The 23779-nt window shown below is 45.9% G+C and overlaps 1 protein-coding gene and 2 pseudogenes across 1 annotated transcript; all 3 read right to left on the bottom strand.

Moving 5' to 3' along the window:
- Nucleotides 1-2351: 2351 nt before the first annotated feature.
- LOC125532225 (F-box protein At1g80960-like) lies at nt 2352-3872 on the bottom strand. The gene is made up of 3 exons (XM_087537490.1): nt 2964-3872; nt 2665-2862; nt 2352-2579 (listed from the first exon to the last, which is right to left on the bottom strand). The coding sequence occupies exons 1-3, from the start codon at nt 3870-3872 to the stop codon at nt 2352-2354; spliced, it is 1335 nt and encodes a 444-aa protein (XP_087393616.1).
- A 12347-nt stretch (nt 3873-16219) lies between these two features.
- LOC147961939 (uncharacterized) lies at nt 16220-18101 on the bottom strand (annotated as a pseudogene).
- Nucleotides 18102-21582: 3481 nt separating this feature from the next.
- Nucleotides 21583-23180, bottom strand: LOC147961940 (uncharacterized; annotated as a pseudogene).
- Nucleotides 23181-23779: the final 599 nt, after the last annotated feature.

The raw sequence follows: 23779 nt of genomic DNA on the forward strand, positions 1-23779 counted from the left end.
GATATCTGAATTTTTTGCCTGGTACCCAAAACCCTGGTCTCGACATTGTGTCAGTTTTCAATGCCTTGAGCGCATCATCAGTTTCTTCTTCAGAAAAACAGAGAGCAAGAACCTCTTTGTCCAAATAGGAAACCGAACGAGCAAAAATCCAAAAACTAGTAGCCAATACAACCCTTCTGGAATCCTCCACCCCAATGAGATCTTTGTAGAAGCTATATATATGTGTGTTTATTAAGATCCACAACAGAAGAAATTTCTCCCTGGTTGGTAAGGAGACGTGGGATCATTGTCCTTCTTTTGTGACCATTAGCAATGGCATGAAAGAACTTGGTGTTAGCATCTCCTTTGATGTGCGTCAAGTGGCGTAATCTTGGTTCCAATAAATCTCTTCTTCTTTGTAAAGATTGATGGTTTTATTCTCCAGCACGGAATGACCTTGGCAGTTTGCTTTCGAGAGGCCCTCCAAGCGCCGAAATGCCCCCCCCCCCCCCCGAGAGATGCCATGAATTGGATCTACCGACATTGCCTTGGAACGGTTGGCCTTGGGAAACTCATTAGAGGCCACCAGTGCCTCTTTCAGCTTGTCAGTTGAGCGAGGTTTGGAGCTTGGAGACCCATCTAGGTCACTACTACAGAATGGGGCTATGAAAACACACCTATCGCACACCCTTTGATCGAACTATGTATTGTGTAACATCAGACACAGTTCGAGAACAAATCGTATGTGTGATGTCGTAATATCACATACAATTCAATAACGCAACTATGCAACAGTTTTTATAAAAGATGTGTGTGCGATGTGGCAGAGCCCTTCCTCTGTGCAAGGAGAAAGCATGGTACATCATGAGAGCGGATCACATGGGAACGGAGGAGTGGTACCCACTAGAGAGGTGACATGCTTAGAAGATTGCTTTATTTCTTTTCAGGTATGGTTGGAGCGTGGTGATTTAGTTTAGGTCAAAATAAGATCCAACGGCTCTTGTTTATCAATTAACTGACGTGCACTCAATTATAGTTCATATATTCCTTTTTTTTCTTGGATTCTGTAGCATACTCGACAGATGATTTTTTTTATCTTCAAACCTTAATGTTAAGTCCTGGAATCAATCTCCTATTTGTTTGATAAATCTTGATCAGTCAAGAAGCGATCTATATCGAAGATAAAAAAATGCAATACACCTATAATTATTTCAGATATGTCTGCCTATATATATCCATGATTAATAGGTTCATATTGACAAAATAGTGCCCCTAGTGTTTTGGTACATTGAAATGCTTGATCATATACACATATACCCAAATGAAATACCAGAAAAAAAATGATACATTAGAAAAGAGAGTAAACAGGAAATAAATATCAGTTTCAGACCGGAGTGGCATGTGACCTTTCACTGCTGCTCAGTTTACTTCCGGTGAAAACATGTAGTCCATCGGCACAATGAAGGATCACAAGTAGAAATTGAAATAGTAGGCTTAACATAATTACTAGCTTACAGTAATTGACTGGAATAGGTAGAGTGCATTAACTTAAATGACTGAATGGAAAGAAACCATTCAAGGGTAACTAAGAGCACCTTATATATAGCTAAGCTACTCTACCAAAAGAACACATCAGATGATAGACAATCAAAGCAACCAAGCAAAGTCTTGAGACGAGATAATAGTGTTGGTCAGCATGGGAAAGGATGTTCTTGTTGATGCGCACCATGAATCCACATATGTAAGGATGAGTATCACGTGGACGAGCAATTCTGGCTGTCGTGCATTAACCTTGCAGAAGATACAAAATGAAGCAAGCTCCGGTCACCATCGCAACTAGAAAATGTGGAGTAGTTGTTATATGTGTTAAGAATGTTGCCACTGAAAATAAAACACAATATGCTAAGAGCAGAAAAAAAAACCCAGTGGACAATGAAATTCAGACGAGACAACTAACTTGATGCAGAGTTTAACTGAACTAATAATTTGCGTCAAACCCCAAGGCATATAAATTCAGATAAGACAACATTGGCTAACCTAGAAACTTGGATACCACTGCAAAACAAAAGGGTACAATCTCAACAGAGAAGATTGCAAAATGCAAAAGAGCAAATTAGGTAAGGAAAACCACGTAAAAATATTAAATTGTGCTTATTATCCACTCCCCCATTTGGTTATTTCCATGAAATATGGGGGATAAACACAAAAATTCGGGAATATAGCATGTTTAGTTAGATAATGATTGGCATACATGCACAACTAAACTCTATGACTATGCAACAGTGCTCATGCTAATAATGCATGCCAAACATATGCTCACCAGAGTTGTGGTAAACATTGTAATGCACAGACGAATATGCCTTGAAGATGTTCTATATCTTTGCGCATTCATCATTACTTGCTGTGGTCTCCTCTGACAACATCATTGTCGTCTTTTTAAGCATTGGTGCACATTGGGATATCAGTTTCAAGAAATCAATCTCCTGACCGTATCCTTGAAACCCGTTGACCTCCACTTCCTCGAGAGCAGACAGGGAGATGGTTTGAGATCTCCAGTTCCAAGGCTCACAAAAACAATCAAATGGGCATTCTTCTTTCACCTAAAACCAAATATTATTACACTTTGGTGAACCACTACACATTGCATTATTATTATTAAGGTATATAACTAAGGCAGAGAATTACCGTTGATCTCTCTAGGATGACCTTAAGCCTGCGTACAGAACCACAAATTCGAGCCATCTTAAGGAGATGAAACACGAGCGCTCCAAAAGCATGTCCATTTGTTGTGAGATGTAGTTCCAAAACAGAAAATCCAGCAATCATGTGCTTCTCTATCTCCTGTGCAAAGGTGTGCTCTTCGTTGCCTAAAACACGCGAGGTCTGGAAAAACAATTTGATGGGGTATATATCATGCATTCACAGATTTAGTTAGTTTGATCGAAATTTTGCAGTAAATAAATTGAGCGGGAGAAGAGACGCACGGTGCGGGAACAAATCTTCAGTGTAGGGACATGTCCTTGTCTCTCTCCCATCTGTAGTGTCACCCGCTCTAGCCTCCAAAGACCAAACACAATAGACACAATAGACGGATCGTGGTACCTGCAGTCCCATGAGACCTTCTCCACCATTGGTGCCAAGACGGAGATGCTGCCACCCGAGGAGACAAAGGACATGCTCAATTGCTTGAGCATGGGGGCGACGATGTCGATACGGTGCTTCCTTTGGTACAAGCGGGCGACGAAGAGCTCCTGCAGCCACGGCGAGCTGACCCTCAGGTCGCCCCCATGGATAACATTGCGCAGCCGGAGCGCCCGCAAGGGCGGGCAGCAGGAGAGCAACGGGTCGAGATCGGGGACCCTACCTGACAGAGACAGCGTCTCTAGCGCCGGGAAGTCGACGCCGTCCGGCACGCGGAGGAAGAGGAAAAAGTTGACCAGGACGATGGAGGTGGTGCGGGGGAAGCAAGGCAGGTCGACGACGAGGGAACGATCGGTTAAGTCTGACGGGAAGCGGAAGACGAACTCCTCCGGCGCGAGCCGCGCGGCAGCGCGCAGCAGCGAGTTGAAACCGAGGCTGCCGACGTGGGTTTTGGTGCTCGGCCGGTGCACATAGGGGACGCGGATTTCCAGGAGGGAAACCGCGGGAGCGTTGACGCGGCCGAGCGCCGCTTCGAGCGAGGGGAAGGTAACGTCGCGGAAGACGATCTCGTGGAGGCGGGTCCAGATGCCGCCGCTGCCGCTCCAGCGGCGGGAGAGGACGCTGGTGCGCACGGCGGTGGCGATGCATCGGAGGCGGGCGAGGATCAGGAGGAGCAGGTCGTCGGGGAGGGCGCTGATGTGGTCCTCAGTCTGGGAGGAACGGAGGCTACGATGCCCCGATCTCGACTCCATCGAAGCTCAAAAACCCTACGTGCGTATGTTCGTTCCCCTCGCAGGTTGCTAATTACGTAAGCTGCAGCCAATTACGTATCTCTACTACTATTAAACAAGCAAACATATTCATCGCTAAACGCACCCAGCCTAATCTATACATAACATCCCTGATCAATTATAGCCTCACGATCCAAATCACTTGATTTCATCTAGCCATCCAGATTACACTAGAGTGCGGACGAAAACTCTGCCGTCCCGCTACGACGCGCGGCCGCGACCCAACTATCACGCACGAAAAAAGGAGGCCGCGACCCAACTATCACACACGAAAAAAGGAAAGAGATCACAATCGGATCACCTCATCCTCAACCGGGCGCTGCACCTCCGGCTTGCCATCGCATGCCCTCCCAGTGGTGTGATCCTCCTCCCCCTCCTCGCCAGTTTTCGTCTTTGCCATCGAGAGGTGTTCAAGGGGGGCGACGGCGGTGGACAGCAGCGGCGCAATGGCGGACAGCAGCGCATGTGCGGCACACAGCGGCAGCGGCCGTAGGGCCACAACAGGCGAGTAGGTGGTGCGGCTGAGGGCAGGAGAAGGGAGGCCGGGCAGCGCCGAAGGCGGAGCTTGGCCACGAGCATGGCGCGCAGAGGCTGTTGCTGCTGCTAGCCCCATGTTGGCAGCCCCGTGCTAGCGCCCTGCAGCCGCATCACCGAGCGGCAACCCCGCCGCCACACCCCCGCACGAGCGCAGCGTCACCTCATCGCCAAGCCACAGCCCCGCCATACTCGACCGGAGGTCGCCGATGCCTTCCGCAACTTTTGGGTCAACACCCAGATTGGACACCTCCTTTTTAGCTTCTTGTTGTGTTTGGTTAACATGTCTCTATGAAATTGTAGATTTCAGTAAGGTTCTGCTGTGTGTTCACATTAATTCAGAAATTGTATATATGTATCAATCGCCTGCATCCGATGTTGTGCTTCTCATGTTCCCTTGAAAAGATTGCTGGATGGAAAGAAGGTTTTGCTTTCAGGATTTCTGGTGTGTGTACGACCCTGTAAATAACTCTCTTTCATCTCATGCAGCAGCAGAGGCTTAGAGGAAGGCAATGCAGCGTGGATACACATGGGATGCTGCAGGTTGTAGTCCTTTTAGTTTGTTGATAATTTCTCTGACATAGATTGTAAGTTATATATTAGAAATAGATTTTAATTTGTGTATGGTATGGATTCCAAAACTAAACTGCTTCTACTGAAAAGCTCCCTTGTACTAGAGTTTTCCTAAAGCTAATGGAATTCCCTTGTACATACATTTGCATGATGACTATTTTTTCAAGATACATGTAACAAAGAGGAGGAGCTCAGGGAGCTGAGTGTGAAAGGATAAAGGAGTCAGGAAGGAGAAATCATATGTTGGCTTAATTAATTCTTCCTAATCAGTATGCTTTTCATATTGCCGTTTATTGAACTAATATAGTTTGCTTTTGATTAAGGATCTTGACATGGCACCTAGCTGTTTTTTATTTTCTGTAGCTTTTGTTGATCTTCTCCTTGTTCGGCTTAAATTTCTCATTGTTTTTCCTATTCCTTTGCAGGAACATGAACCTGATGATGACCCATAATTGGATGTATGTGAGAGGTACATGTGTTAGCTCATAAGCATATCAGAAGACAATCATGATGTTTATAATTATTCAGTTATATTTTTTATCCATGCCTCAACAATCGACGAAATTAAGCGATAGGATGAACATTCAGACTTTCTTGATGATTGGGATTCTAGGAAGACCATTACATACTCGACCAGCCCACCTGCCATCGTGAGACAAGCTAAAAGTGAAGCAACATAAAAATGGTTAGCCTTCCCAAAGGCGAATTTCTGCACAACATTCTGGGAAATCACCTATTTGTATCCATACATTTTCACCTTCACTATAAGTGGAAAGGTTTGCTATATTTATTTAACTACAATTCAAAACATTTAAGTACTGCACTATATGTTAATGCTACTCAAACTCCATTATTTATAATCAAAATATGTTTACATCTACTTTGTTGTCTGCCTGATGGCCTTTTTCTGAGAGTTTTTTAATTTTCTTGGTGGTGCAGTGATACTTTTTTCTTCGCCTGTAATCCCGGCGTCCTCCTCGCATCATTCTGCCGTCACTGACCATCATTATTCAGCCTTAATCCAGTCGTCCTCCTCGCATCACCCTGCTGTTCCCCTGGCTGATTGCCTGGAGATGCCATCCAAGCGCGCGTGGCTGAAAAAGTGCTTCATCATGGTCAGGCGCAGGTAGATGACAACAAGCAGCACAACGATGAGCAGCTCGACAGAGGAGTACGATGTAACGCTCGTCATAGGGAATCAGGAAGGTACAGTGATGGGTACTTTATCTTCCTTGGTCATCACTTTTTTCAAACTATCTTCGCCACAGAATGATTCTTGATAGCAGTACCTCCCATTTATGTTTTCTATTCAGCATAATCATATCCAACTGTGTTGTATATTCTTTTCTCCATATGAGGGCCTGCTGCATGACCAATTCATTTCTCCCTTCTATCTGATTGCCAGTCTGGTGATGACTTCCTAATAATTTGTATGTATGTCTTTTTGGACTGGTCATTAGTTTCTGAAATTAAGGTACTGTGACTTGGGAGGAATATATGTGTATGCACTGTTGTTACATTGCAGGAGAGTGAACTGCGATCATTTCCTATTGTGTATTCTCTGTTCTACATAATCAGATTTTCCTTTAGCATCTTAAAGATATTTCTCCACTTCTTTCTTATAACTTTGTTTGCAGCCTGATTATATGTTATATGTGCTCTCCCATTAATGTCTTAAGCCTATTAATCCATAAATTAATTGTTCCTGATTTTCTGCGGGCTCCCCTGATCACCGTATTTACTGGGAAGGTTGGCACATGACAATCTTAGTTTGGGCTAGATGCAACAATAGGTCTCTGCATTTTAACCGTGTTTTGACTGTTCATTTTGAAGTGCAGTACAAATGTCTTGTTTCATATTTCTCCAATAGCTTAATAATCTTTAGAGGTTCCGTACTTAACTCTTGCATTTTGGTTACTGTAGAGAAGTATGTTGATATGATCAAGGATGTTATCATTGACCCAGTGAAAATGATCCAAACTGTACTTCAATGTGCAGCAAGGTACAAATTCAGTTCTCTAACCATGTACTCCCTCCGTCCGGAATTACTTGTCGCTAAAATGGATAAAAATGGGTGTATCTAGAACTAGAATACATCTAGGTACATCCATTTCTCCGACAAGTATTTCCGAACGGAGGGAGTACTTTTTTGAGGACAATGCTGCATTGTGTCTGCACTTTTTTGTGTGCATAGAATATAATGCATGTCCCATATGACTGGTTCAAAGAAATACAAGCATAGTTTGAGGTAAACTGGCCAGAAAACTAAGATTACTTTTAAGTAAGGATAGAGCCATGGATTACATGATTGCTTTTCAAAACACAACATCAAATGTAGTTGAGCACACCGCTTCGGTTGGTGGAAGTTTTGAACTTTGTATTCATAATAACCCATGTATATGTTTACTAACGGTAACTATTTCATCTGATGGTACTGCTATTGTGTCACAAAGAACAAGTACTCTGATGATGCCAAGAAGCATAATGTCGCAAGAACTTTTATGTCACTGTTTTCTGTTCAATGTATTTCATCAGCAGGTGAGAGAGCCTGCTGAAACTTTATTTTATTTCATCTTTTTTAACAGTAGAAACAGCTTGCTTTGCGTATGATCAAACCTTCAAACTGATTAGGTTCCATATCATAAACAAAGCAGATGTAGCTGGTTCTACTTTTGTTGAATTATTATGGTTACAAGGATCAACATATGTATTTTTTTGATTTAATGTTTTGTTTCTGCCCCTTTTTCGACCCATTCTCAAAGGTGTGTTGCCGTCGAAGGCGAAGACTAGATGTTCTGCTCTTGTGTCTGAACAATCTTAGTTGGCAGCAAGTTTTTTCTTAACAGTGTTCAGTAAACCTGCCCATGTTGTATATAAAATATATACAATTCCATTAAATTTTCTTCTATGTTTTTTGTCAAAATACATCAGCTCATGGTCACTGAATAAACTGATGTTGACTATTGTTGGGGCAGGTGAAGATGCAAATATCTTTTCACATAATGATCGTAAGTCGAGACGTGCGTTGCACGTGCATGCTTACTAGTATAGTATAAGACCAATTGACATGATGGGCCTCCCAGGAAAAACATTGCCATACCATGCAAGAAAAAAGAGAGAGAGGAAAAACATTGCCATCGATGGTTCGGTCAGGTTTGGGATACTTAACAACTCTAGTCGGTTCCCTAAAACCAGGAGTAAAGAATCCGGTTCTCTAAACCGGAACCAGCCCATCCCCTATAACCGTTAGGTGAGTATAAATTTTACTTCAAGCGGCCGCCGAGGAGTAAAAATACTCAACCTATGGGCCGCAGAGTAAATTTTCCTCAAACACCTACCATCATCACCACCGCCCAATACACATCGCCGTTGCACGCACGCGGCACGCCCACTCCGTCTCCTGTGCGCCGGCGACAATGGCTGGATCAGGCCACCGCCGGTCCCCACCATCCATACGTAACGCTCGGCTGGCGGATGCACACCGCAGAGGTACTTCCTCCTCCCGCGCCGGCGCCGCACCCGCCTTCCCCGACCTCCCGGTGCCGCTGCTGGTGCCGAAATACATCGGTGTGCGGTAGCGCAAGTGGGGGACATGGGTCGCCCAAATTTTCGACCCCGACATCGGAAAGACCTATTGGATAGGCTCCTTCCATACGACATCAAGTCGGTGCACCTGTACGACGCCTGCCGCTGTAACTTTCTCTTTGGCTGCCTGCCGCCATTGAAGTTGGTGGACCCTCAGGTGGCCACCCCATGCGAGAGATGGGAGGATTGGGAGGCCCGCGAGCATCTTGAGCCGGAGCACGCCGACGAGGCGTAAATGGCGGAGCTCCACCAACGCTATCCGGGCACGTCGAGGCGGATCATATGCGGAGTACGCGGCGAGGAGGACCGGTGTCAACGACCTCTCGAAGGATGAAGGAGGCGACGACGACAATGACTGCCCCAATCCAATGTTCGGCAGTTTGAGCAGAAGGGAGTGGAAGGAGCTCTTGGAAGAGTCGGACTAGGTTATATTTCGAATTTCTAGCCTAAATTTTGAATGTCATTTAGTATTTTTTATGTAATAGTTTGAACCTAATTTAGCACCAAATTTGCGTTCATGTGGCTTTCACTTTTTTACTCCGTTAAGTTTTGGGGTTCGGTTAAAAATGACATTTCTTTAGAGGAGCACTTGATCCTCTAAAGATTACTTAGCCGTTTACTCCTCTAAAATTTAGGAGATCGGCTAGAGTTGTTCTAACATGGCACACCAGCGAACAATACTCATGTTAGGAATAAACCTCATCAGGGCTTGTAGGATCGTTTAGAGCATCTCCACTAGCAGCCCTATTTTTGGACACGAAAATTGGGTGTTGTAAAATATTCTGGGCACGAAAACACCTTTTTTTGGCACGAGCAAGCATCGTGTCCGACCACATCCCTATAATAGGGCACGAAATAGGGCACAACTGCTCCAATGGCTTGCTTAAAATAGGGCAGTCGCACGGCAGCTGCACCACAATTTGCATATGCTTTTGAATCACAACTATTCGTATTTAACATACACATTTTTATACCACAACTATGCAATATCACTACACACAATAAATGAAACAACAACATATAAAATTCATCTTCAAATTCACATATCAAGTTCAAATGCAAATCTGAAGCATAGTGAACCAACACAAACAAAACTGCATGACCAACATAAAGAAAAGATACATAGTCTCTCAACCATCCTTGCCACATGTGGTTTCTTTCTCCTCACCGTTGGCTTCATTATGATCACCGTATTTTCCTTCCTCGACTTGCTTTGTGCTATTCATGTCGCCGCACATAGCTCCCATGCTACCATCCATACATCCAAAGCCACCTCCCATGGCATTCATCATACCTCCAAAGCCACATCCCATCATGCTCATCAAAACCACCAATTCAGCCACCCATGCCTCCCATGCCTCCCATGACGCCCACGCCGCCACTCATTCCTCCTTCCATGCCACCACCTATCAAGTTCATCAAACTCATGGACTTTTTTCGCCAACATTTGACCTTCGCACATCCCAACAAATTCCTTTACCATGTAGCCACACATGGCTCCCATGCCTCCCATGCCACCTATGCCTCCTTCCATGCCACCCATGCCTCCTCCCATGATGCCACTCATTTCTCCTTCCATGCCACCGCCCATCAAGCTCGTCAAACTCATGACGGAAGGTCTATGCCTCTTCCCACACCTTCATATTGGGTTTCATCAAATTCTTGAGAGACAAATTGTTCATTTGCAACATTTGTATATCTTAAAAATGCTTCATCATCAACGCTACATGCACACAATTGAACATAAAAATACATCACTACATGCTCCTTATCATTGCATCCATCAACTACAAGCACAATCAAAACGAAAAAAAGCAATTTTTTTACCTTTCGGACATATCGTTGAGCATGTTGTGGGCACCAGTGGCTGTGGCCACGGGCGCCAATGGATCGTCCTCCATGGACACCGACGGGAAGGAGGAGGAGGAGGCGGTTGTGATGGTAGAGCAGCCACGGTAGCCACATCAGTCGCCTTCTTGGCCGTCGCCATGGTCTTCTTCGTCGCGGCAACGACCGTCGGGTTACTGGTGGCCGCTTCATGCCTCCTCCTCGAGGCTTGGGTGTAGTGGTGGCCTTCTTTGGCCGCTGACGGCCATCCTTTCCAGCAACGGCACCCAGTCACGAAGCCGCAAAACCACCATGGCGGCCATGGGCGGTGGCGGCAGCAGGGCCTTTGCTGGTCGTGGAGAGGAGGACGGGAGTGGCGGTGAGTGTATCGGGGTCCGCGGCGCTGGCCATGGCGCGTGGCAACCGGTGGGGGCATCTGAGGGTTTTCGGTTGCGGGCGCGAAATAGATGGTAGTGCTAGGGCGTAAAGATGTACCCTCACATTTTTGCGACCGCAACCAAAGTACTGTATATTTGCAGCACTCTGCACTGCATTTTAGGGATGACTCGCAAAACATTTATGGTTGGGTGATACGTCTCCAATGTATCTATAATTTTTCATTGTTCCATGGTATTATAGTATCAATCTTGGATGCTTTATATGCAATTATATGTATCATTTTTTGGACTAACCTATTAACCTAGTGTCGAGTGCCAGTTGCTATTTTTTCTGCCTATTTTTAGTTTTCCGGAATATCAATATCAAACGAAGTCCAAATGCCACGAAACTATTTGGAGATTTGTTTTCTAGACAAAAGAGACCCTAGAAGGTTCGGAAGGAGACTAGAAGATGAAGGAGTAGCCCACAAGGCACCAGGGCTCGCCCAGGGGGGCTAGGTGCGGCCTGGTGTGTTGTGGGGCCCATGTTCAGGTTTTTTGACCTAATTCCGCCTCTATAAATTCTCTAAAATCAGGAAACCAATAGAGAGCCACCCGAAACCCTTTTTCCACCGCCGCAAGCTTCTGTTCTCGAGAGATCCCATCCGGGGGCCTTTTCTAACACTCTGCCGGAGGGGGAATCAACCACGGAGGGGTTCTACATCAACCTTGCCGCCCCTCTGATGATGCGTGAGTAGTTTACCGCAGACTTACGGGTCCATAGCTAGTAGGTAGATGACTTCTTCTCTCTCTTTGATCTTCAATACAATGTTCTTGGAGTTTTATTCGATGTAATCACTTGCGGTGTGTTTGTTGGGATCCGATAAATTGTGAGATTATGGTCAGATTATCCATATTATTATTTGAGTCTTCTCTGAACTCTTTTATGCATGACTATTATAGCTTTGTATTTCTCTCCGATCTATTGTTTTGGTTTGGCCAATTAGATTATTTTTTCTTGCAATGGGAGAGGTGCTTTGTAATGGGTTCGGTCTTGCGGTGCTCAATCCCAGTGACAGAAAGGGACATGACACGTATTCGTATCATTGCCATTAAGGATAAAAAGATGGGATTTATTAATGCACGAGTTTACTTTGTCTGCATCATGTCATTTTGCTTAAGGCATTACTACGTTCTTTATGAACTTAATACTCTAGATGCATGCTGGATAGCAGTTGATGCGTGGAGTAATAGTAGAAGATGCAAGCAAGAGCCGATCTACTTGTATCGGACGTGATGCTTATATACATGATCATTTCCTTGGATATCTTCATGATCATTCGCTTTTCTATCAATTGCCCAACAGTAATTTGTTTACCCACTTTATGCTATCTTCAAGAGAGAAGCCTCTAGTGAAAATTATGGCCCCTGGGTCTATTTAAATCATATATTAGAATCCAAAATTACCTTGCTGCAATTTTACTTATGTTATTTTATTTGTATTTTTGTTCTATCTATCTATCACTACAAGATTTGATCCTTGCAATTAACCGCCAAGGGATTGACAATCCCTTGTTTGCGTTCGGTGCAAGTATTTGTTATTTTGTGTGCAGGTGCTGCTAACGAGGTGTTATGTGATTTTCCTACAGGACTGATAACCTTGATTCTTAACTGAGGGAAATACTTGTCTTTACTGTACTACATCATCCTCTCCTCTTTGAAGAAATCCCAACGCGGCTCACAAGTAGCATTGGGCAGCTGTTGGAGCATGACTTTTGCCCCCTCATGCCTAAACATGCCCCGTGCTCAGAAAATAGAGCTGCTATTGGAGATGCTCTTAGGCTAAGTCATGCAATTGAGCTATTTCACAAAAGAGGTTTACTTCAACTACCTTAGGTCATCTCGCGAACCCTCCGCCCGCAACCATTCAGATCGTGCGGTCTGGACGTGTTTTGCCATCCATGGTGGCCCTGTATCCGTCCACCGACTGGTCCGGACTTCCATTTTCCCGCAAACTAGGGGGCTTTACGGGAGTCCAGATAGCAGTCACGTAGCACTCTGACACACCAGACCCACCCAAAACACCTCCCAAAGCACATCTGAAACCCCGCGCTTCCATCCTTCCATCTTTTCCTCCATTTGTTTTCTCTCTTCCCGACGCTGCTGCTCCACCACCCTGGCAACCCTGCTAAACCCTTACCAGAACTCCGCAACACCATCACCTCCATAGCTACACCCAGGCTCCACGCCGCTTGTCCTCCTTAGCCAATGCACAACTCACCTCTGTTCACCGCACAAGTACCATCTGCCCCAATGGTAATCACCACACTTGGCAATTGTTCGGTGAAATGCCAGTGCTAAATTTATTTGTCCCTTTTTCTTTGAAGCAATAGATTGGATATGGAGTACATATATAAGCACTATGGTGAGTCGTCTCACGACTCGTCAGATGTGGAGGACTACACGGATGAGATGGCGATGATGCAGGCAGTCCTTGTAGACGCGGAGCATGCGGAAGAGCATGTTCGCAATTTCAAGGGATCGATCAAGGGTCATTGAGTGTCATCGAGTGCTCAATCGCAATAGGGCATATGGCCATTTGACACTAATGGATGACTACTTTACCCCAGATGCCCTATTCGCTATCAATTTTTGTTGGTTCTTTCGGATGTGAAAAAATGTCTTTGGTTGTCTCTACCATATATGGTGTGCGGTCCTTCGATGACTACTTCTTATTGAAGAAGGATGCTATAGGAAGGATTGGATTCTTTGATTACCAGAAGTGCAGGTCATATGGCAGATGCTTGCATATGGTATGGCCGCTGATTCGTGGGACGAATATCTACGGATGTCTGAGAGCACATGAGAAGATGCCATGATCAGATTTGTTACTGATATGGTCTCAGTGTTTGGACCTCGCTACATGAGAGAACCAACTGTCGCGGACATTGAGAGGATCTTGGCAATATCAGAAGCAAGGCGGTGGCCAGGTTTGCTCAGATCTCTTGATTGCATGCATTGGAGATGGAAGAACTGCCCAAAAGCTCTACAAGAGCAATGTCAGTGGCATGTTAAGAAGCTCACCATCATTCTTGAAGCATTTGCATTGCCGGTTTCTTCGGCATGCCTCGGTCTCACAATGACATCAATGTGCTGCACCGATCACCATTGTTTGCTAGGATGACTGAAGGGCAAGCTCCTCCTTGCAACTATAATGCAATTGGGCATGAAAACAACATGGACTACTATCTGGTTGACGTTGTCGATCCTCCGTGGACTAAATTTGTCAAGACCATCTCCGAGCCACTTGATCAAAAAATGTCTCACTCCGCCCAAAGAGGAGAAGCAGTTAGAAAGGATGTTGATAGGGCATTTGAAGTTCTCCAGGCCCATTTTGCAGTTGTTCATGGACCTACTAAACAATGGGATCTGGAGACCTTGTGTAGATGATGACATGTTGTGTGATCATGCACAACATGATCGTGGAAGACCAAGGTGAGGGATGCTTAAATATTTGAGAATTTTTAGCTAAAGTAAAACTTGATATGTTGAGCGAGTGCGGAATTTTTAAGGGGGGGGATGTATGAGGCTACGATTGGATGGCCAGCTCCGCATCAGTGTCCGCTGACTGCTACCCCCCCTGCCGTAGAGGGATGCAATGTTCAATTTAGGGGTCAGCATTAGAGATGCCCTTACGTCTTCTGTCGAGCACACACAATCATACTTTAGCTCGGAAGTTTCTAGCAACATGCATGGAGCTTGTGGATCGTGAGCTACATTGTAATCGAGAACAAAAGGGGGGAGGGAAATCAGAAAATTTGCAAGTTGAGCACTGCACAAAGAACTCCTTTTTTTCTTATTCGATATCTATTCTTTGTTTATTTTATTCTGCAATTTGTTATGTTGAATGTATCTTTGAGCTTATTTATATATAGATGGTGATGCTATAGCTGTCAAGAAGGCATTGTTTGTGGTATCAACCATCAGTCGACTTTGAAAACATCAATGATGTGAGCCTATTACATCAAGCTATGTGTTCTTCCTGTGTTAATCGCCTCCTGGTTGTTGTGCGTGTGTAGATCTCGAGCTGATTTCCGACAAGGAATTTTTTGGTTCGTGGCAATCACAATTCTGGATATTCGATGGCACTAAAACTTCACAAATTCGGTCTGTGCCACTAGCGCCTGTGTAGAAATTAGCTACATGCCCTTGGACGCCGTCTCCGCTCGTTACCGTTAGGTAGCAATCTTCTTTGGACCGTTTCCACATCTTTGGAAACCGCGTCAATCACGACAACGAGGAGACCTGAGAGGCGGCCGATTTTCTCCTCACGTCAGCTGACTGGCACTTTTTTTAACCCTTGATTGTTATTTTGTGATCTCGTCGACACATGATGTGGCGGAGCCCTTCCCGTGTGCAAGGAGACTGTGTGGTAAAGCGGGAGAGTGGATAAAAGAGGAACGAAGGAGGCTGTGTACAATACAGAGGTGTCAAGCTGAGAAGATTGCTTTACTTCTTTTCTGGTGACAGTTGGAACGCGGGCGTTTAGCTTAGGTCAAAAGATGATCCAATGAGTGTTGTTTATCACTTCATTGAGATGAACTAATTATAGGCCAGACATTCCTAGTTTTTATGGGATTCTGTAGCATACTAGATAGATGGATTTTTTTTCTCTTCCAATCTTAGTGGTTAATTCCTGGAATCAATCTTCCATTTGTTTGATAAAGAAGCGATCTATACCGAAGATTTTTTCTGGTAATACTCCTATAATTATCTGAGATGCATGCTTTAATATGCGAGAATAACATGTGCATGTTGAAGAAAGTGCCACTGCTGTTTTGGTACATGCTTGATCATGTAAACATATACCCAAACCAAATATCAGCAAATAAATTATACATTTGAATGTGTGAGTTTGTTCAAGACAAACGTGGCGGAAACTTGCAAGGTGAATCTTACCACTCTGGCTTGACAAAGTGACACAATATTCTGCTACAACATAGTGACACAATATGCATCTTCTATTTATCTTATAGGGTGTAGTAAACAAAAGATAGTTCTTATTTTAAGACCGGCGTGGGCATGTGATCCTTCACTGCTATTCAGTTTACTTCTGGTGAAAACGTGCAATCAATCGACACAATGAAATATCACAAACAGAAATTGAAACCGTAGGCTTAACATAATAACTAGCTTACGGCAATTGACTAGAATATGTAGTGTGCGTTGACTTAAATAATTGAATACCAGAGGAACCATTCAAGATTTAATTAAGAGTGCCTTATATATATCTGCCCAAGAACATAGATGATCAGTTGAAGCAACCAATTAGTCCTAAGACAAGGTAATGGAGTTGGTCACATGTGAAAGGATGATCTTTTAGCACCACGAATCCAGATGCAAGGATGAGCATCATGTCGATGGGCACTTTGGGCTGCCGTGCATTATCCTTGCAGAGGAAAATCACAATGAGAAAATGTGGAGTTTTTATGTGTTAAGAATGTTGCAACTGGAAAATAAAACACAATATGCTGTGAGCACAAAGAAACCCAATGGCAAATGAAATTCAGACAAGACAACCAACATCATTTAGTCTAGAAACCGTCTGATCCAAAACATATAGTTGTCATTGGCAATAAAACATAATACATGCTAAGCAGAAAGAAATGGCAAAGCACTTGATGCAGAGTTTAACTGGAACTAATAATTTGTACAACTAAACTCTATGATTCGCATGTCAACGCCACATTTTCGACAAAACATAAACAAGAAATAAGAGTTACATTTATGTTTCATCCACGAACATGCTAATAATGCATGCCAAACATATACTCACTAGAGTTGTGGTAAATATTGCATTGCACAGAGGAATATGCCTTGAAGATGTCATATATCTTCGCGCATCCGTAATTATTTCCCGAGGCCTCCCGTGAAAGCTTCACAATCATTTTTTTAAGCATCGGCACACATTTGAGTATCAGTTTCAGGAAATCAATCTCATGGCCGCATCCTTCGAACCCGTTGATCTCTACCGCGTCAAGAGAAGATAAGGAGATTACTTGAGATCTCCAGTTTGAAGGCTCACAAGGACAACCAAATGGGCATTCTTGTTTCACCTAAAACCAAAAATTATATGTGAATCAATTACTTTACAAATGTATCATTAGGGTATATAACTAAAACATAGAATTACCGTTGATCTCTGTAGGATGACCTTAAGCCTTCGCGTAGAACCACAAATTTTAATCATCCCAAGGAGATGAAACAGGAGTGCTCCAAAAACATGTACATTTGTTGTAAGATTTAGCTCCAAAACAGAAAACTTTGCAATCATATGCTTCTCTATCTCCTGCACAAAGGTGTTCTCTTGGCCAAGTAAAAAATGCGAGCTCTATGAAAACAATTTGACATGATATATATATCATTCACGGATTTAATTATTTGATAAGGTCTGCAGTAAATTGAGCTGGAGAAGGGACGCACGGCACCGGCATAAATCTCCAGCGAAGGGAGCTGTCCTGCAGTCTGCAGTGTCACCTGTTGGAGTCGCCAAAGACCAAATGCCCTGTCATAGTTGAAGTACCAGCAGCGCCGAGCCGATAGACCTTCTCCACCATTGGTGCCAAGACAGATATGGTAACGTTCGTGGCGATAAATGACATAGTCAATTGCTTAAGCATCGGCGCGACGATGTTGATACGGTATGTCCGTTGGTTTGTGCGGCCAACGAAGAGCTCCTGCAGTGACGCCGATCTGACCCTCAGGTGGACCCCGTCGTGCACAACGCTGCAGAGCCGGAGCGTGCGCAAGCGCGGGCAGCAGGAGAGCAAGGGGTTGAGATCCGGGACCCTGCCCGACAGAGACAGCGTCTCGAGCGCGGGGAAGTCGACGCAGGCCGTCACGCCGAGGAAGAGGAGACATGAGTCCAACTCGCGGCGGCGCACAGCAGCGAGTTGAGGCCGGCGGGAACGGGGACGGGGCTGGGACTCCAGTGGTAGGGGACGCGGATTTCCAAGAGGGAAACCGCGAGAGAGTCGACGCTGCCGAGCGCCGGTTCGAGCGACGGGAACGGAACGTCGCGGAAGACGATCTCGCCGAGGCGGGTCCAAAGGCCGGCGCTCCAGCGGCGCGAGAGGACGCTGGTGCGCGCGGCGGTGGCGATGCATCGGAGGCGGGCGAGGATCAGGAGGAGGAGGTCGTCGGGGAGGCCGCCGATGCGATCCTGTCCGCCGCCGCATGGGCTACCTTGCTGATGTTGGGAGGAACGGAGGCAGCGACCCGATCTCAACTCCATCTTCGGGAACCCTACGTATACGTGGGCTACGTGCATTCCCCTCCCAGCTTCCCATTTGATTGTCCCGACTCACGAGGGACGTTTCCAACAAAAGATTGGCATGATGGTTCGGTCAGGTTGGGACACTGAAGCAGCACGGATCATCCCGGGATCCAACTGGTGAAACCGTGAAAGAGTGGTTTCCTAAAACCCTAGACCTCATGTCCTTTCCGATGTCGTGACAAGCCTGGTTTCCTCTGCCCCGGCCTAAATGCCTCTCGATGTCCTCCTCCCTTGTCGGTGCCGGCGGCTGTCACGGTAGCACCATGGCTTACCTCCATGATGGCTTCCCAGCGGTGGCATGTGGATTTGCGGGACGCACACTTACGGCTTTGTCAGTCGGCGGGTATAGGACCTCGACAGTGCAGAGGCAGGAAGTCATGATTGTTTTTTAGAACAACTTTCTTCTTCTAAACTTGCACTTCCTCCGTTTGGAATTTGTTGTCGCTCAGACAGATGTATCTAGCACTGAATAGACGGAGGGGGTACTTATTAAGTGACCACTCGGCAATATAATGAACGGATGCATCACAGAAGACAACAGCGTAGAAAAGACAATACCTTTTGTTGTTTAATGTTTATTATTATCTGATACAATATATCAGGAAACATGGACAAAGGCGTGATTCGCACCATTTCAAATGATTTCATACCCAAATTATTGTTTCAGAGCGAAGCGAACATCTCATGGGTGCATTGAGCTTTGGTGTAGCCACAACTTTTCCAAAGTCTCAAATCTATACTCAAGATCGGATAATGCAATGCTTCAGCAGTTAATTGAGATGCCTCCATACAACAAACAAAATTCATGCTATGGTTTTGGTAAATTAAAGTGTTGAAAAAGACTTTCGCCTCGTTTTATGTATAAAGGAACACAACCGAACCGATACATGGTGATGAGGAGATCCTCTTACAAAGCAGATCAAAGAAAAAGAACATGAATATAGAGGAATCCACACCCTACCACAATAAAACCTAGACTACACACAAGGAGACTCGCTGCCAAGAGAGATTGCAAGACCTCGTTGCACAGCTCACTCCAAATTGCCTCCGAGAGGGCCCCTTGCCCTCGCGCTCTGGAGCATGGATCCCGAGCCTGCCTGCAGAAAACAAGGATTGCGAGGAGCAACAACGTGGGCCATGTAAATAATAGGAGGCAAGTGAGACCGCCCACACAAGAGCGAGGAAGCTTCATGCGAGGATTCGAAAATGTCCACCGATGACGACACGACATACTGGAAGAGACCTGGCCTCCATGACAATGCCCTTAGGAGGGAAACAACACTACACGTAGCCACTGTCGATACCGAGGAGACGATCAAGGGTTTTCACCTGAGGCCCTGGCTCGGCAACAGGGCCACAACAATGCCCTCAAGATCAAAAGATGCATCCATCACCGCCGCCACACGCTTGATGACAAGGCAATCTGAGTGAACGCCACCTGGAGCCGTTGCCCCGGCGTCCCGGATCACACCCTCGCCCCACAAAACGACACCAACCCCCAACGACCTATCTTGCCGGTGGGATAGAAAGGCTCCTCCTTTTCAGTCCCACGGCATACCATGATGAAGGCGCACACCACGCGGTGCCCTAATATAGTGCAGTGACCAGCGAACCCAAATCGGTCAACGGGGACAAAATTTGGCCAGTAGCAGCCGTCCACATCCTGCCCCACCCTGCAAAGACGGGCACGGTTGTCCACCCTGACGGTGCCCAGACCATCGAGGAAGACGAAGCAGTCCCGCCCCTGTCCATGGTCGCAAACTCCCAGGAGGATGAGCCCACACAAGTAAGAGGATCCACACACCGGATACCATCAAGCTCCACGGGCTGATGTGGAAGCATCCGGCGTTGCCATTCTCTGGCACGGCCGAAACTGTAGCTAGGCCAGCTAGAGCCATGCAGGAACTTGAGGAAGACACTTCGGAAGCGAGGGGAGGAGGGTAGGATCACCTAGGCCGCACAGTCGTCGTAGACCATTGCCCGACCACACCGCCATCGCCCCGGAACGCCGCCCCGCTGCCATGCCCTGAGCTAGAGTGAGACACCCCCATCGATATGTCGCGCCTGCGTCGCCACGAACCAGACAAGGTTCAAGACACCAACGCCGGTCGAACTTCACCTGGTAGCACCAAAGGGAATGGGGGAGATGGGGGAACGGAGGTTGGCAGCGCTAAAGGTTTCACCCGGTCTCTCGCGGGAGAGACACAGACGAAACGGGCTCCTACCAACACAAACATCAGCAAATTACTAGTACAATTGCATGCATGAGTTTGTACAATACAATCATGGTGGGAATTTGAGAGGATGCACCTTCTCTTCATCATATAGGGCCAACTAGTTAGAAAAGGAGAAGAAACGAAAAGTAATTCTCAGTTCAAGGCACTGAGCTACTACATCATAGAGGTCATTTGGCTCATCTAACCAGAAATACAAGCATAAAGAGATGTAAGGTGAAGAACATTCACCGTTGCCCAATTTACATCCGGTGAAAACATGTCGGGCATCATCAAATAAAAACAACACAAATAGAAATTGATACCATAGGCTTGCCAATAACTAGCTTAGAGTAATCACTGGCATACGTAGAGTGCATTAACTTCAATAATTAAATGGTGTAGAAACCATTTGAGATTTAGCTAAGAGCACCCTATATATAGCTACATTACACTAGCAAAAGAGCAAGTCAGAGGATCGGTTGAAGCAAGCAAGCAAGCAAAGTCCTAACTCTCCTCGGACCAGGTAATAGAGTTGGTCGGCATGGGGAAGTATGATCTCATCAATTCAAACCATGAATCCACGGACGTAAGGATGAGAATCATGTCGACGGGCAATTTAGTTGGCGTGCATCAGCCCTGCAGAGGAACAAATTCAAACAAGCTTCGGTCACTGTTGCAATTAGAAGCTGTAATATGTGTTAAGAATGTTGTCACTCGCAAATAAAACACTATATGTTGAGACTAGAAAGAAGCCCAACTGCCAATAATATTCAGATGAGATAATTAACTTCAAGTAGTCTAGAATCTGTCTTTTTGCTACAAGATACATACGGGTGCAAAACAGATTGTTGTTGTTGCCAGGTAAAACATAATGCATGCTGACAGCAGAAAGAAACAACAAAGTAAATAATTTAACAACTAAAAATTTGTGCCAAACCACAAGGCCAATAAATTCAGATGAGACAACTTCAGTTAACTTACAAACTCGAATACATATGCAATGCAGAAGGGCATGATGTCAATAGAGAAGATTGCAAAATGTAAAGTAGAGCAATTTATTAGGTAAGGAAGCTCGTGTAAAATATTGAATTTCACTGAAATTCTTCAGAAATAAAGTATATCTAATTAGCTAATAAATGGATATATGCACAACTAAACGCTATAATTGGCATGCCATCACCACAGTTTTGACCAATATTAGACAAGGATTATTTGTGTGTCATCTAGGAGTATGTTGATAATGCCTGCCAAACAGTATACTCACGGGAGTTGTGATAAACATTGCATTCCACGGAAGAATATGCATTGAAGATGTTGTATATCTTTGTGCTTGCAGAGGCCTTCCGTGACAACTTCACTGTCATCTTTTTAAGTAGTGGCGCACATTTGAATACCAGTTTCAATAAATCAAACTCATGGTTCTCTCCTTCGAACCCGTTGATCTCCACTTCCTCCAGAGCAGACAAGGAGATTGTTTGGGATCTCCAGTAGGAAGGCTCACAAGGACAACCAAATGGGCATTCTTCTTTCACCTAAAACCCAAATTGTATGTGAATTACTACACATTGTATCATTAGGGTATATAAGTAAAGCAAAGAATTGCCTGTGATCTATTTAGGATAACCTTCAGCCTCTGCATGGACCTACAAATCTGAATCACCCCTAAGAGATGAAACATGAGTGCTCCGAAAACATGTCCATTTGCTATGAGATGTAGCTCCAAAACAGAAAACTCGGCAATCATATGCTTCTCTATCTCCTGCGCAAAGGTGTCCCCTTCACTGTGTAAAGCATGCGAGCTCTGGAAAACAATTTGACGGGATGTATATATATCATTCACAGATTTAATTTGGTGGAAGCTTTGCAGTAATATAAATTGAGTTGTAGAAGGGACACACGACGCGGGCACAAATCTCGAGCTGTCCTTGTCTCTCTGCCGTTTGTAGTGTCACCTGCTCGAGTCGCCAAAGACCAAACACAATAGACGCCCTGTCATAGGTGCAGTACGAGCAGTCCCACCGAACCTTCTCCACCATCGGTGCCATGACGGAAATGGTGACATTCGAGGCGACAAATGAGGAAGTCAATTGCTTAAGCACGGGGGCGACGATGTTGACATGGCGATGGCGTGTCCAGTTGCGCGAGAGGTCCACGACGAGCTCGTGCAGCGATGCCGAGTTGACCCTCAGCTCGTCCCTGTCATCTGCAACCGCAATGCTCCCGAGCCGAAGTGTGCGCAAGCGCGGGCAGCCGGAGAGCAAGGGGTCGAGATCCGGGACCATGCCCGACAGAGAAAGCGTCTCGAGCGCGGGGAAGTCGATGCCCGCCGGCACGCGGAGGAAGAGGAGACGTGAGTCCAGCTCGATGGAGGTGGCCCCCTGGAAGCAAGACAGGTTGACGTCGATGGAACTGCTGTTTAAATGTCCGGGGAGGGCGAAGACTAACTTCTCTGGCGCGAGCCGCGCGGCGGCGTTCAGCAGCGAGCTGACGCCGGCGGGGTCGGGGCTGGGCATTCGCTGACGGGGGACACGGATTTCTAGGAGGGAAACCGCGGAATTGTCGACGTGGCCGAGCGCCGCTTCGAGCCAGCCGAACGGGACGTCGCGGAAGACGATCTGGCCAAGGCGGCACCGGAGGCCGCGCCACCAGCGGGCGAGGACGCTGGTGCGCGCTGCTAAGCGGGCGCAGCGGAGGCGAGCGACGACAAGGAGGAGCAGGTCGTCGGGGAGGGCGCTGATGCGGTCCAGTCCGGTCCACCGCCGCATGAGCTACCTAGCTGCTGCCCAGAGGAACGGTGGCGGCGCCCCGATCTCAACCCCATTGTTGAGGACGAAGCTTTGCAAAATAAAAACCCTACGTAGCTGCGAGCGTCGTTCCTTTCCCAGCGAATCTACTACCCCTATAAAAGCACGAGAGGGCGGAGAACCAAATCATCCTACCCAGGGCCGAGCCGGCAAAATCCGAGGCCCTGTGCCAAACTCAAAAAATGGGCCTTACCTCACTAAATTCTTGATTTTTTTTGTTTCTTTCTACGCTTTTTGTAACCAGATTCATGTTTTCTAATCAAAGACATGATTTGGATCTTGCAATACGAGACGCCTAATAGATGAAAAAAATAAATAGCTAGAAGATTTTTGCAGAACTAAATAGCGGACATAAATCGCAACTCACAATCAAGGCCTCACGTGATCGCCGGTTATCAAAGCGACGACGCTTAAGAAATTGGAGATCGGAAGATGGCTTGAACCTTCCATTCCTTCATGTCTTCCCTGCCGCGCTGCCGTTCGTGGTCCTGCTCTCCTGATGTAAGGAGGAGAACGAAGAATGGATATAACCCGCAATTTAGCTTAACTCGGCCGCCGGAGGAGAAAATCAAGAGTTGCCTTTGTTCGTCTCAATGGATCGTTGGATTTTTTTTTC

This window comes from Triticum urartu, chromosome 7A (genome assembly GCF_056163025.1).
Source record: "Triticum urartu cultivar PI428250 chromosome 7A, HENAU_Tu73, whole genome shotgun sequence".
NCBI classification, from domain to species: Eukaryota; Viridiplantae; Streptophyta; class Magnoliopsida; order Poales; family Poaceae; genus Triticum; species Triticum urartu.

Bases quoted from the DNA above. Each gene is read 5' to 3' on its own strand.
- LOC125532225 (XM_087537490.1), bottom strand. From the start codon at position 3,872: ATGGAGTCGAGATCGGGGCATCGTAGCCTCCGTTCCTCCCAGACTGAG. The intron at 2,863-2,963 runs GTGCGTCTCTTC...TTGTTTTTCCAG, and splicing joins TGAAGATTTGTTCCCGCACC to ACCTCGCGTGTTTTAGGCAA. The intron at 2,580-2,664 runs GTAATTCTCTGC...ATTTGGTTTTAG, and splicing joins TCATCCTAGAGAGATCAACG to GTGAAAGAAGAATGCCCATT.